This window comes from Mastomys coucha, unplaced genomic scaffold, assembly GCF_008632895.1.
Source record: "Mastomys coucha isolate ucsf_1 unplaced genomic scaffold, UCSF_Mcou_1 pScaffold21, whole genome shotgun sequence".
In the NCBI taxonomy this organism is placed as follows: Eukaryota; Metazoa; Chordata; class Mammalia; order Rodentia; family Muridae; genus Mastomys; species Mastomys coucha.
Genome location: NW_022196904.1, coordinates 123,828,005 through 123,839,961, shown reverse-complemented (window position 1 = coordinate 123,839,961; position 11,957 = coordinate 123,828,005). Strand labels below are relative to the sequence as shown.

The 11,957-nt window shown below is 50.5% G+C and overlaps 1 protein-coding gene across 2 annotated transcripts in view; it reads right to left on the bottom strand.

The window, feature by feature from the left end:
* The window catches only part of Dock1 (dedicator of cytokinesis 1), a 506,850-nt gene extending 496,531 nt beyond the window's left edge, over positions 1 to 10,319 (bottom strand). Inside the window, exon 1 of one of the 2 annotated variants that reach the window (XM_031388636.1) lies at positions 10,129 to 10,319. In XM_031388636.1, coding sequence (XP_031244496.1) covers positions 10,129 to 10,174 — 46 coding nt within the window. In that variant the 5' untranslated portion in view covers positions 10,175 to 10,319. The remainder of the gene's footprint in view (positions 1 to 10,128) is intronic. The other variant, XM_031388635.1, reaches the window with a different exon arrangement.
* Positions 10,320 to 11,957: the final 1,638 nt, after the last annotated feature.

Here is an 11,957-nt window from a genome sequence, read left to right as displayed (position 1 = left end):
AAGAAAGAAAGGGAGAAAGGAAGAAAGAAAGAAAGAAAGAAAGAAAGAAAGAAAGAAAGAAAGAAAGATAGAAAGGAAGAAAGAAAAAGGCAACATAATAGCAGAATGTTTGAAAAAGCAGCTAGCAAGCAGCCAGATGCAGAAAGGAAATCGAGACTGTTACATTTCTCTACAAGCTTATCTAATGCAATTCTGTTAAACAAATCACTCAGGGTGGCACAGGAATTGTGTGAGACACTCCCAAGGTAATGGCAAATCACAGCTTTAAACATCATCTGGTAGAGGCTGAGGGACACTTTCAGCAACACAGTGACACCTTCAAGCTGAGCCTATGCCCTGCACTTTTATGGTCCCCTGGGAAACCAGAAAGAACTATAGCCACTCACCCCAACTCAGTAATACTTTCTAAAGCTCACCCAGCTTCACCTCTCACTCCCATGAGAGAAGCTGTCAAAGCTACAAAACAATGATGAAACAAAACCAAACAAACAAAAAACCAGGTGTGGGGGACACACGCCTGTGTTCCCAGCACTCAGGAAGTGGAGGCCCGAGGATCAAGAGTTCAAGGTCATCTTCAGCTACTTAGAGACTTTGAGGCTAGCCTAGGCTGCACAGTGAGGTCTAGGCCAGCAGACTACAAACCAAAACCTTGTCTCAAAGCTGGGTGGTGGTGGCGCATGCCTTTAATCCCAGCACTTGGGAGGCAGAGGGAGGCAGATTTCTGAGTTCGAGGCCAGCCTGGTCTACAGAGTAAATTCCAGGACAGCCAGGGCTATACAGAGAAACCCTGTCGAAAAACAACCAACCAAACAAGCAAACAAAAAAAACCTTGTCTCAAAAGACAACTACCAAAAAGTGAATAAATCCACAAGGCTCTCTATGATTCCAAAACTGAGAGTGTTCAATGTCATCCACCACACACTAAACACCAAAGGCACCCACAAGAAAATGTAACTTACTGTCCTGTCTGGGAGAAGCCACCTGCCTGCTGAAGGTGGAGGGTGCCAATGTGGATGTACCCAGATTCCCTCTGGTGTGCAGCTGTGGTGACTTACTTAGTGGGCACAGAGCCAGCATGGCTTCAAAATTATCACAAAATTGAAGGCATATTTGTCCCAAGGCCAGTTCCATCCCTGCCGCTTTAGCTCCCCTGTGACTCAGTGGTGACAGATCACTGAGAGCCTTGTGAGTTTGCCTAGAGGAGAGAAGCCAGGCTCCCAGTGCAGTATATAAGGCAGTTCCTGGCACAGGCTAGGAGCAGTCTGCGGACAGGAGCAAAGGTGCAGCCCAGCACCAAAGGCTGCAGAGCTGGGATTCAGGAAGTACAGTGCAGCTGGCTCCTGTCACAAAAACACACCTTCTGAGAACCGGGAAATGAATCTGAGCGGAGTGTGTGAGCGCCCAGGCCCAGTGAGGTCTAAGAAAAACAACAGCACCAAATACAGTTCATATTCAGGTCTAAAACTGCCTGGGTGCATTGTTCTGGCACAGCCTTCGCTGCTGATTTCCAGGCTGACCCAAGGACATTTCATCTGCCACATCCCTCTGGGAACCTTACAGGAAAGAACAAAACAAAGCCCAAGGGCCGTGAAGACAAAGGAAACTCAGCTGAATCTTAAAGTACACACTGAGGGCTGGGTTGTGAGCCCCTAAGTCTGAATGCTGGAGTTACTGGCACTTAGGAGGCAGAGGCAGGCAGATTTCTGAGGATGAGGCCAGCCTGGTCTACAGAATGAGTTCCAGAACAGCCAGGGCTACACAGAGAAACCCTGTCTCAAAAAAACAAAAACAACAACAACAAAACACAACTCACTTCAAAACCTATTATGCTGTTTTCTGTTGCTGTGATAAAACATGACCAAGACAACTTATAGAAGGAAGAGTTTATTTGGGTTTGTGGTTCCAGAGAGACAAGAGTCTTTCCCAAAATGGCGGGTGGCGTGGCAGCAGGCAGACACGGCCGCTGGAAGAGCAAGCTGAGAGCTCAGGTCTTCGGTCACAAACTAAAAGCAGAGAGAGAACAAACTAGAAGAAGGAAGAAGGCTCTGCTCACAAAGCCTAGCTCACCTATGTCATCCAGCACAGCCACACGTCCTGAGCCTCCCCAGAGAGCACCACTACGGGGACATTCTCCCCAAAGCCACCACAGAGCCCCAGGATGGAACTGGGCATGGAGAGGGAGGCGAGGCCATTCACCAGGTGGCTGGGCTCAAACGAGGTTTTCAGAAAAAGCCCAGATTCAATAGGTCTGGGATCATTCACCAGAGTGAGATGGGGTAAAGATGACAGTCTACAAGCCAAGCAGACAGGAGCTTTGACATAGCAGCCCCACTAAACTTATAAAGCCTCCCGTGCACATGGGTCTTCATGACAGACCCATGGGCAGCCCATCATGTTAGCAAGAGCAAATCCACAGCAGTGTTTTTGGTCCCTGTACCACCATGCTTCCAAACTGCCTTACAGAGCATTAGCTCCTGTGAACCCCCACATCAACTAGCATTCTCCCCACTTTTTGGGAGAGGTCCCAAAGGAGGCTGAGAAGAGGCGCAGAGGCTTGCCCCAGTCACCTGTGGCATCTCCATCTTGAAGCTGTCAAGGTCTCATTAGAAAGCTGTGTGCATGGGGGTGCACCTGACGGTGTCAGGGCTAAAAGCCGACTCTGATGCACACCTCCTCTCTTTGCTGGCTAGCGTTTCTCAACTGACACAAACCTACATATGCCTAGGGAGAGGGAACCTCACTCAAGGAACTGCATCCATTAGGCTGGCCTGTGGGCACAACTACCGGGTACTTTCTTGATTGCTGGTTGATGTGAGAGGGCCCAGACCTCTGTGGGCAGTACTGTCCCTAGGTAGGTGGGCCTGGGCTGTCTAAGAAAAGTAGCTGAGCAAGGCCAGTCTCTGCTCTGTTCCTGCCTCAGCTTCCCTTGCCTCAGCTGTAACTTGTAAACCAACTTAACCCTTTCCTCCCCAAGTTGCTTTTGGTCACAGCAACAGAAAGCAAACTAGTGCAGCAGGTCTCCCAAAAGCTTCTCAGCACACTGAAACAATTGCAAAAGTGATCATTTGGATGAGTGATCCATAGCTCAATTACACACTGCTGATCCTACAAGGCTGGCCACTCCATGTTGTCCCTTCAGACTGAACAGCTACCCTTCCATGGAAACATGAACAATTTTCTCCTTCCTGTTGGTTGCCTGTATACTGTCTTTTTTTTGTCGGCATTTATTTTATGTTAGTTGGGGGAAGGGCGCATTATCAGGTACCCACAGAGGTCAGAGGGCAACTTGCAGGAATCAGTTCTTTCCTTCCTTCATGGGAGTCCAGGGCATCAAACTCAGATCCTTGAGCAGAAAGTACCTTTAGTCACTGAGCTATCTTGAGGGCCCCACCCTGAACAACTTCTCAGATCAGTGGCCCAGCTCCTGCTGTCCCTCCCTGGAACATCTGCAGGATTGTCAGCCAGCTACATGCTGGCCTCCACACGTACATGATGTCCAGACATCAGAGAATGGCTACCCTGGGGAGACACAGATTCCAGCCATCGTGAGACACTGATGCTCCAGTCAGTCTGGGTAAAGGGGACAGAGACCACAGCAAAGACAGAAGGACAGGAAGGAAGCGGCACATGGCTGGTAAAGGTAGCCTGTGTAGCCAGTGTAGTAAAGGTTGCCAGTTTCTTTTAAAAGCTAAATAGCCAGGACTGCAAAGGAGGCTCATAGGTAAAGTGCTTACACCAAAGCATGGGGACCTGAATGTGGACTGTGGTACCCACACAAAGGCCAGGCACAGTAGTGTACACCCATAAATACAGCAATGATGGGAGGGGGCAGGAACAGAGGGATCCCTGTAGCTCGGTAGCCAGCCTGTCTAGCCAAAATGATGAGTACCAGTTCTAGTAAGAGACCCTGCCTCAAAACGTAAGTTGGAAAGTGATGGGGGAAAGGCACCTGACATTGACCTCTGACCCCACCCCTTCCTCTCTCAAAATGGGAAGAAAAAAAATAGGCACATTATCAATCTACCACAGGACTCAGCAACTGCATTCCTGGGTATATCCCTTCCCACCTCAACAGAGAGAGAGAGAGAGAGAGAGAGAGAGAGAGAGAACAGATGAAACACTCAATAGGAAGGAGGGAAATGGATGACAGACACAACAACCAGGTGGACCAAAGCCACTGAGTACAAAAGGCCAGTGGAGGCTGCCTATTGTAGGAATCCATTTGAAATGCAGAAGTCTAGCCACAGAACAAACTAACAGTTTCCAGGTCTTGGGGAGTATGCTATGGAAGTAGCATGGCTGCTAAAGGACAGCATGAGGGGCCTGAGGACACTGTAGCTTGACTGCATCAATGGTCCGAACCCTGGCTCAGTGATTGTACAACCAGTCTGGTGGAAAGCAAACTGAAAAAAATGAGTAAAAGGTCCCTTTGTGTCATTTCTTCTTTTTATGACTGCAAGTGGCCATATTGCTTGAAAATACCAGCTTTAATGAAGTAGGGTAAAGAGAAAGAGAGGAAGAAAAGGAGAGAGGGCAGAAGGGCAGCAGCCGGGAGGAGAGATGGGAGGAGGGAGGTGGGAGGAGAGAGGAGGAAGGAGGGAGGAGAAAGGAAGGAGAGAGGGAGGTTTGAGGGGGAGGAGGAGGGGGGAGCTCGAGTACTACTGAAAAAAACTGCTGGGTTTCCTTACATCCACCCAGGACTCAGCCCTACTCTACTCCCTGCCTTCACCGCCTGCAGCCACAGGAGTGACCCAGAACCAGCCTGAAACTGATTCCCACACCCTGACACAATCCTGTTCAGACAGGTAATTTTCTAGAGTGATGGTATAACAATACACTTAAAACATTTGAGTTTCAAAGTAAAATCGGATTTGGAGAAATATAATCCGTGCCCTAATTCGTTTTTTCCTGCAACTCCAGTGAATGAAAATGTGTACATTCCTACTTACTTAGGATCCAATCTAATGTTTTATCCCTAAGCAGAAGCCTGCTCACCACTCTGGGTAATGAAAGAGGCCTCCACCCCCCTCTCTTCCCTGCCCTCCCAGGGGTCTTTAGATGTTCCAATCTTTGAAGCAAAGACCAAGCCAATATGAACAGACCCCATGTTTCATACTGACCTAACAGGATTTTAAGAATCACTTGCCTGGGCCACAGAGCAATGTAGTAAGATTCTGTCTCAAAAAATAAAAAATAAGATAAAATAAAATAAAATAAAATCACCTTTTGAAGGAAATCAATCTCCCAGGAACTATGGGTGTCCCATCTAAGTAGGAAGTCCCTCATCATCACACCACCTCATCTCTCTCACCTTCACCTTTGGCATTTTGGCTTTTTTCAAGATAGTCTTACTATGTACCTTTGACTGTCCAGGAACTCACTATGTAGCCCAGGCTGAGCAGAAACTCAGAGACTGCCCGCCTCTAGGATTAAGGGTGTGCGCTAGCTACCACGCCCAACTTCCTCATTATGATTCTTTGTTTTTAATATCTTTTTAAAGATTTATTTATTTATTATATACACGTACACTGTAGCTGTCTTCAGACACACCAGAAAAGAGTATCAGATCTCATTACAGATGGTTGTGAGCCACCACGTGGTTGCTGGGATTTGAACTCAAGCAGTCAGTGCTCTTAACCACTGAGCCATCTCTTCAGCACCACCCCCACCCCTATTACAATTCTTAAAGTTCTACCTTATTAAACAATGACTAAAAGTGGAGGCTGGCAAGATGGGTCAGGCGGTGAAAGGCACTAAGAGTGGTGACCAGAGCTTGATCCCCAGAACCCACACAGTGGAAGGGCAAAACCAACTCCTGCAAGCTGCTCTCTGGTACGGCACATCTGCACCATGCATGGCGCCTGTGCGCAAGCATACACACACAAATAAATATAATAATGTTTTCTTAAAAGTAAAACAACAGCAAGAGCCAAGGATAATATAAGGTATCTACCTTCCCAATGCCCTATTCCTCCTGGGGATCTCTGCCTGAAAGAGGAGGGGTGAGGAATGCTGGGCTCACTATCTTCTCTGCATCTAACAGAGCTCAGGGAGATTCCTGACCCTAGTTGCTGTCCACATCATGGGCTCTGGTTTTCTACTACTACTATAACAAACTACCCCAGTTAGATTGCCTTAAACTTACCCAAGTGCATGGCCCCACACTTCTGTAGCCAGAGGCCTAGTGGCTGTGGGTCTCAAAACAGAAGCCTGGCCAGCAGGGCTCCACCGGGAGACTGCAGGAGGAATCTACTTCCAATCTCATTTGTCATATTTGCAGAGTCATATAGTTTTATGAGACCACACTGCCTAGTAGTCCTTAGCTTTCTGGGGCCTCGGTCTAGTCCCTGCAAGTGAACCCTTAAGTCTCCCGGCCACTGCTCATCAAGTCCTTCTCTGGTATGGAGCCTAGCTTCCCATTCAACATGTCTCTCTTTCCCACTCCCTCTGCCAAGACCAGCCAGCCAAGCTCCCAGAGCCCATGTGACCCCATCCCAAACTGCATAAGCCCAATCACACTACAAAGGCTCTCTCCTTCCTGTATCAGCGTATTACAATTCACAGGGTAGAGATCAAGCTGTGCGAAGGCTATGGCCCACTTTCCACAACTGTGAACACACTGTCCCCAGGTGTGCCTCTAGCCCATGCTGAATCTGACAAACAGGACCCATCAAAATGTATTAATTCTAGAACACAGGACTTTTCCATATCTGGGATGATGGAGAACATCATCAATCAGAGTTTACACCTACGAGAATAAGCAGCCCACAACACACAACCCACCAAACCAAGCCCAAGAGAGGGGTGGGGGGGGGGAGCTGGCAGCCTTCACAAGCAGCAGCCCCACAAAATGAATCATGGGAACCCCCACTTCCTGCCCTGGCAAGAGCCACATATCAGAGCCTTTACTCTCTCATCTCGATTTTCCGGAATAAATAAATAAATAGCTGCAGCGTCTCATTTACAAACAATGCTTCTAAGAGTCCCCAAGCTCATCTGAACAATGAACTGTGATTCATGTTTCCAAAAGCGATGGCGTTTGATCATTTTCCTTCTCCCTCGTGATTCATTCACGGGCCAAGTGGCTGGAGTGGAAGCAGGGTCCACCCACCAGAGCCTCAGGAGAGAAACACAGGCCTGTTGTTAAGGCTACCAAAGAGAAGGCTGAGGTTAGCATGGGGGGATCTTTAGAAACTTTCCCTTAGGGAAAAACAGCCAATCAGCCTGCATACAAGAACTTACATCCTCCCCAGTGAGCATCTGCCCTATGAGCCGCTAGAATCCTCCCAGTACAAACTGTCAGACACGGAGAGCTGGGGTGTCTCCATGCCCCACCCTTGACTTCCCTCCACTCTGACACATGGAGATGCTTCAAGGTGCCTTCTGATGCCTGTTACATCCAAGCTCGGCTGTCTTATCCCATCCTGGTGAAGAGAGACACAAATCTACTTTCTTCTACATCAGACAGCCTTTCACACATTTGCTAGAATTTCCTGGCAAAACCATCATCTAGACCAACGGTTTTCAACCTGTGAGCATGACCGGGTGGGGTTGGGGGGGGGGGTGTCACAGATCAGATATCCTGTATATCAGATATCTACATTATGATTCACAACAATAGCAAAATCACAGTCATGAAGTAGCAATAAAATAATTTTATGGTTGGTGGCGGGGTGAGGGGGTCACCACAACATGAGGAACTAGATTAAAGGGTCTGTAGCATTAGGAAGGTTGAGAATCACTTTACTAGTTCTCCTTTGAGAACTTTCTGAAACAGTCTTGAGATTAATGCATTTACAAAAGATTTGACATCAGAAGTCACATTCAAGAGTGCCTTCGGGAGGGCGTGGGGTCTGAGACAGCCACAGCCCCTTGGACTATATAGGAATGTTCTCCCATCTTCTCCAGGTAAAGCCACACTACAGAACTACAAAGGGCTCACTGAAGACAACATCCATGTCTCTAGGGGACACTACAGCAAAATATAATACCACCAACACCCTACCTCACACCCCAGCACTGGATATCTCTCTCTCTCTCTCTCTCTCTCTCTCTCTCTCTCTCTCTCTCTCTCTCTCTCTCTCTCTTTCAAATGAAGCCCCAACACCCAACAAAAGAAATCACAGGGTTTCCACTGCTAAACATTTTCTTGGCCTTTTGCTTAGAAAATATGACTTTTTTTCTTTTTGAGATAAGATCCCATCTAGCACAGGCTGGCCTCAAACTTACTATGCTGCAGAGGGTGAACCTCAACTTCTGATCCTCTTGCCTCGAACTCTCAAGTTCCAACTTTACTGGTATGCACCACACTACCATCCTGCACTACAAACTGGATCTGGACTAACCCCCCACCCCTCCCAAGCCATTTTCTTTCCTATCTACAACCCTTCTTTCCCAAGGCTGCTGAGCTCTCCAGCCTGCCTACTACTTTCTCTCAAATGCCAACAGTCTTCCAGCTTAAAGGGGTGCGGAGTGAGGGGAGGAGACCCACCAGGTGTGAGGGCACATGCCTTTAAACCTAGCACTCAGAAGGTAGAGACAAATAGACCTCTGTTTGAAGCCAGACCAACCAGGGCTACATAGTGACACTCTGTCTCAAAAAAAATAAATAAATAAATAAACAAAAATCAAAGAAATAGACTCCTACCCACTAATCACAAGCCCCGGTGGCAGCTGCACCAGAACAGGGATGAATGTGAACCCTCTGTTGCCAGGGTTCAAACCCAGAGCGCTCCAGTTACTATGCTGCAAGGATAAAAAGTACAGGCAGCAACTTTCCCCACCACCCGGGACTCCTCTGCAGATCCCTCCTTCCTCACTGCATCCCGACCATCTTGCTGCCGGTCCTGCTCCTCTTCTAGCTGTTCTCTGAACAGTCCTGGGCAACCCCAGGAGAAAACTCCCATTGCTCCCACACCCTGAAGTCATCCAAAGTAGGATCCTCATGCCAATTTAGATAGATGGGGCTCTATCAGCCCTTGCCCAGCTCTGTCATGGGCCTCAGAAAGGTCTGCCAAGTACAGGTGGAGCTCAGGCCCAGTGTCCACAAAGCAGGGAAAGTCCTCCAAACCCGTGTGTGGGCCTAGGGTGGAGGTGGGGGCCCTAGGCTTCCCCAGCCCTGCCCCCATGGCCACCATCCCCAACTTGTTACAGAAATAAGTAACTGGAGTTCAAAGGAAGGGCACAGCCTTGTAGACCGGAGTCTCGGAGAAACTTCTAAAGACAGCGGGCTGGGACATGAACTAGGCCTGCAAGACGGTGCTGAAGGCATGCCTAGAACAGACAGCTGCTGAGAAAGTGCCCCAAGGCAGCCCTTAGGGTGGAAGGCAGCAAGCTCCCCTAAATGCTTGCTTGCAAATCCCTGAGAAATGCTTGCTTGCAAGTCAGAGACAGTCTCTGCTCAGGTGAGGCTGGGCGTCAGAGGATCCTTAGGGAAAGAGAGAAAGAGCCTGGAAACAGAATAGTCAGATCTGGAATGCCAGCGAGCCCTGAGGCCTAGACAGACCTGATTTTGATGTGGGCTAACTGGAGGGGGGGTGGCGAGAGGGAGGACAAGGTCTGCAGGGGTCTGGGACTGTCTGGCCATTGAGGCAAACCGGGCTCCTTGGAATGTGTCCTGAATCAAATGTAAGCTTGCAACTCGACTCCCTCCACCCCCTAGGGAAGCGACAAAGCCAAAACCAGGTCCCCGCCCTCGAGGTCCGTTTCCAGGGCCCGGGGACACAAGAGCGCCTGAGTGTCCCCTACCATCCAGGGCGGGAAAAGCGGCACCAACCCAGCCCGGGAGGCGCAGCCACTCCTCACGCGAGAAAAGGAGGCTTCACAGATCCAAGCGCTGCACAATGAAAAGTGTCCACCCGGAGTCCCGGATGCCAAACAGAAGTTTCCCGAAGAAGCCAAAACGCACACAAACAATGACCCCGGGAGCCCCGCGCACGCACGAGCACACGGGACTACGACAGAGCGAATGCGCGGGAATGAGGAGTACGGTGGCCCCCGGAGGGTCCCCGGGTTCCCCACGCGGGCACCAGCCCCGGGCCGGCCGGGCTCCGCACCGCGCGGCAACAGGCTGGGCGCCGCAGCGGGGAAGTTGCGCGCGGGATGGGCGCGGGGCGGCGCGCTGCTCACCCACGCCGTACTTCTCCTCTCGCTTGGTGGGGACCCAGCGCGTCATGGTGGCGCTGGCCGCAGCCCACTGGAGCCGCCGCTGCCGCCGCCGCTGCTCGGGCAGGAAACTCTGCGCCTAGGCCGCCATCTTCCATTCCTTCCCCGCCGCGACAGGATGGGGAGGAAAAAGTTTGCGGCGGAGGCGGTGTCATGTGGGACGGGGCGGGCGGAGCGTCGCGGGCCGGATGGGAAAGGCCGGGAGCGCCGGCGAGAGGCGGGACGGCGGCCGACTGCAGCCCGCCCAGGCGCGCGTGCCCTGGGCCCGGCCCGCGGCGTCCCTCGAGGGACCCAGGCCGCTGTCCCGAGCCCATGGACGCCTGCACGCTGCACTCACCGTGCGACTCACATCCTCTACTTTTTAATGAATACCGTGCACCTCGCAAATACTAATCTGCACCCTACAGCCCTCACCCTGGACCCTCCACTCTGCACCGCATCCACTACTCTTTATCAGGTACCCCAAACTCTACTTTGAACTCTGAGCATCCCGGCATCCTGAACCACTCTGCACCCTGCATGGTGCAGAGGTGCTGTTTTTGCACGCGCGCGCGCACACACACACGCGTGCACACACACACACACTAATCCTTACAGCCCTCCAGGCCTCACTAGTTAGACACCACTGGTACTCACTGGTGTGAAGTGCGGAAACCCGGTTCTGTCCTGGTGGAGAGCGCTGGAGCAGAGCTAGGAGTTCCTCGTGGTTCATTCATTCATCCATTCATTCATTCAGCAAACACAAAGTGGGCACCCATTTTGCCAGGATCTGAGTACACTGAGCGTGCCTGGTAGCTGAGGGGAGCGGTGACATACAGTCAACCTGGTAATGAGAAGCCTAGGAAAAGACTTCTAACAGCCCAGCTCCCTTTGGGTATTGAGGGCCTGGAGCTGCACAAAGAGGCTCCAGGCTTGCAGCAACTTTTTTCAGTAGAAGCTGGTCCTGCAGAAGTGGGGAAAGAGAGGAAGTAGGAAGAGAAAGGAAGTCAGTCCAAGCTTACAACGGGCAGCTGCCGGCCTCCTAGCAACTCTAATCTGAAGGAGGCTGGTCTCAGATTCACCCAGTACCAGCCACCCACAAGTGCAATACTTCCGATTTCTTCAAGGCCTGCACATAGACACACCCTGAGTGTTCATTAGAATCCAAGAAAAGGTTAAAACTAAGGGGAGGGGTGGGAGGGAGCCTCCGGTCTACGGCAATCCATTAGAAGGGGCAAATGAGATTGCATATTCTACTGTGTGCCCCCTCTCCCTTGCATCCCAGAAACAATGACAAAGGCGCTGTCCGGGAGCCTTCAAGGACTAAAGGAATGAAAGTGTAAAAGAATGAAGGCTACACTGTGTTAAGATTGCATGTCAGAGCGAGAGAGGGACCAACTCATCTAGAACTGGAAAGGTCAGGTGGGCCACCCTGGCCTGGTGCAGTTATGCCAACCCGTCCAGAATACAGCTTAAATAGCCAGGAGCTCTTGGGCGGAAAAGGTGAGACAGAACCTCCCCTATTCAAGATAATGTACAACTAAGATTTCTAGCAATTCAGCCACTGATTCATAGAAAGTCACAGGCTCCTTTCACTGGTAAGGAACTTCACTCCCACAGAGGGAAGCAGCCTGGGCTCACCTCCCAGGAGGTCTCCAGCATTCACTAAAAGCAGGCAATCAGAAACCTCAGACCGCTCTAAGGAGAAGCAACTGAAGGCGCTAACCAGAAGTGGGGTGCTCAGAGCTCAGTGTCCCTGAGAAAACTGTCTTAAGCCTGGACTTTAAGGATAAGCAGAAATGAGAAAAGTGAAG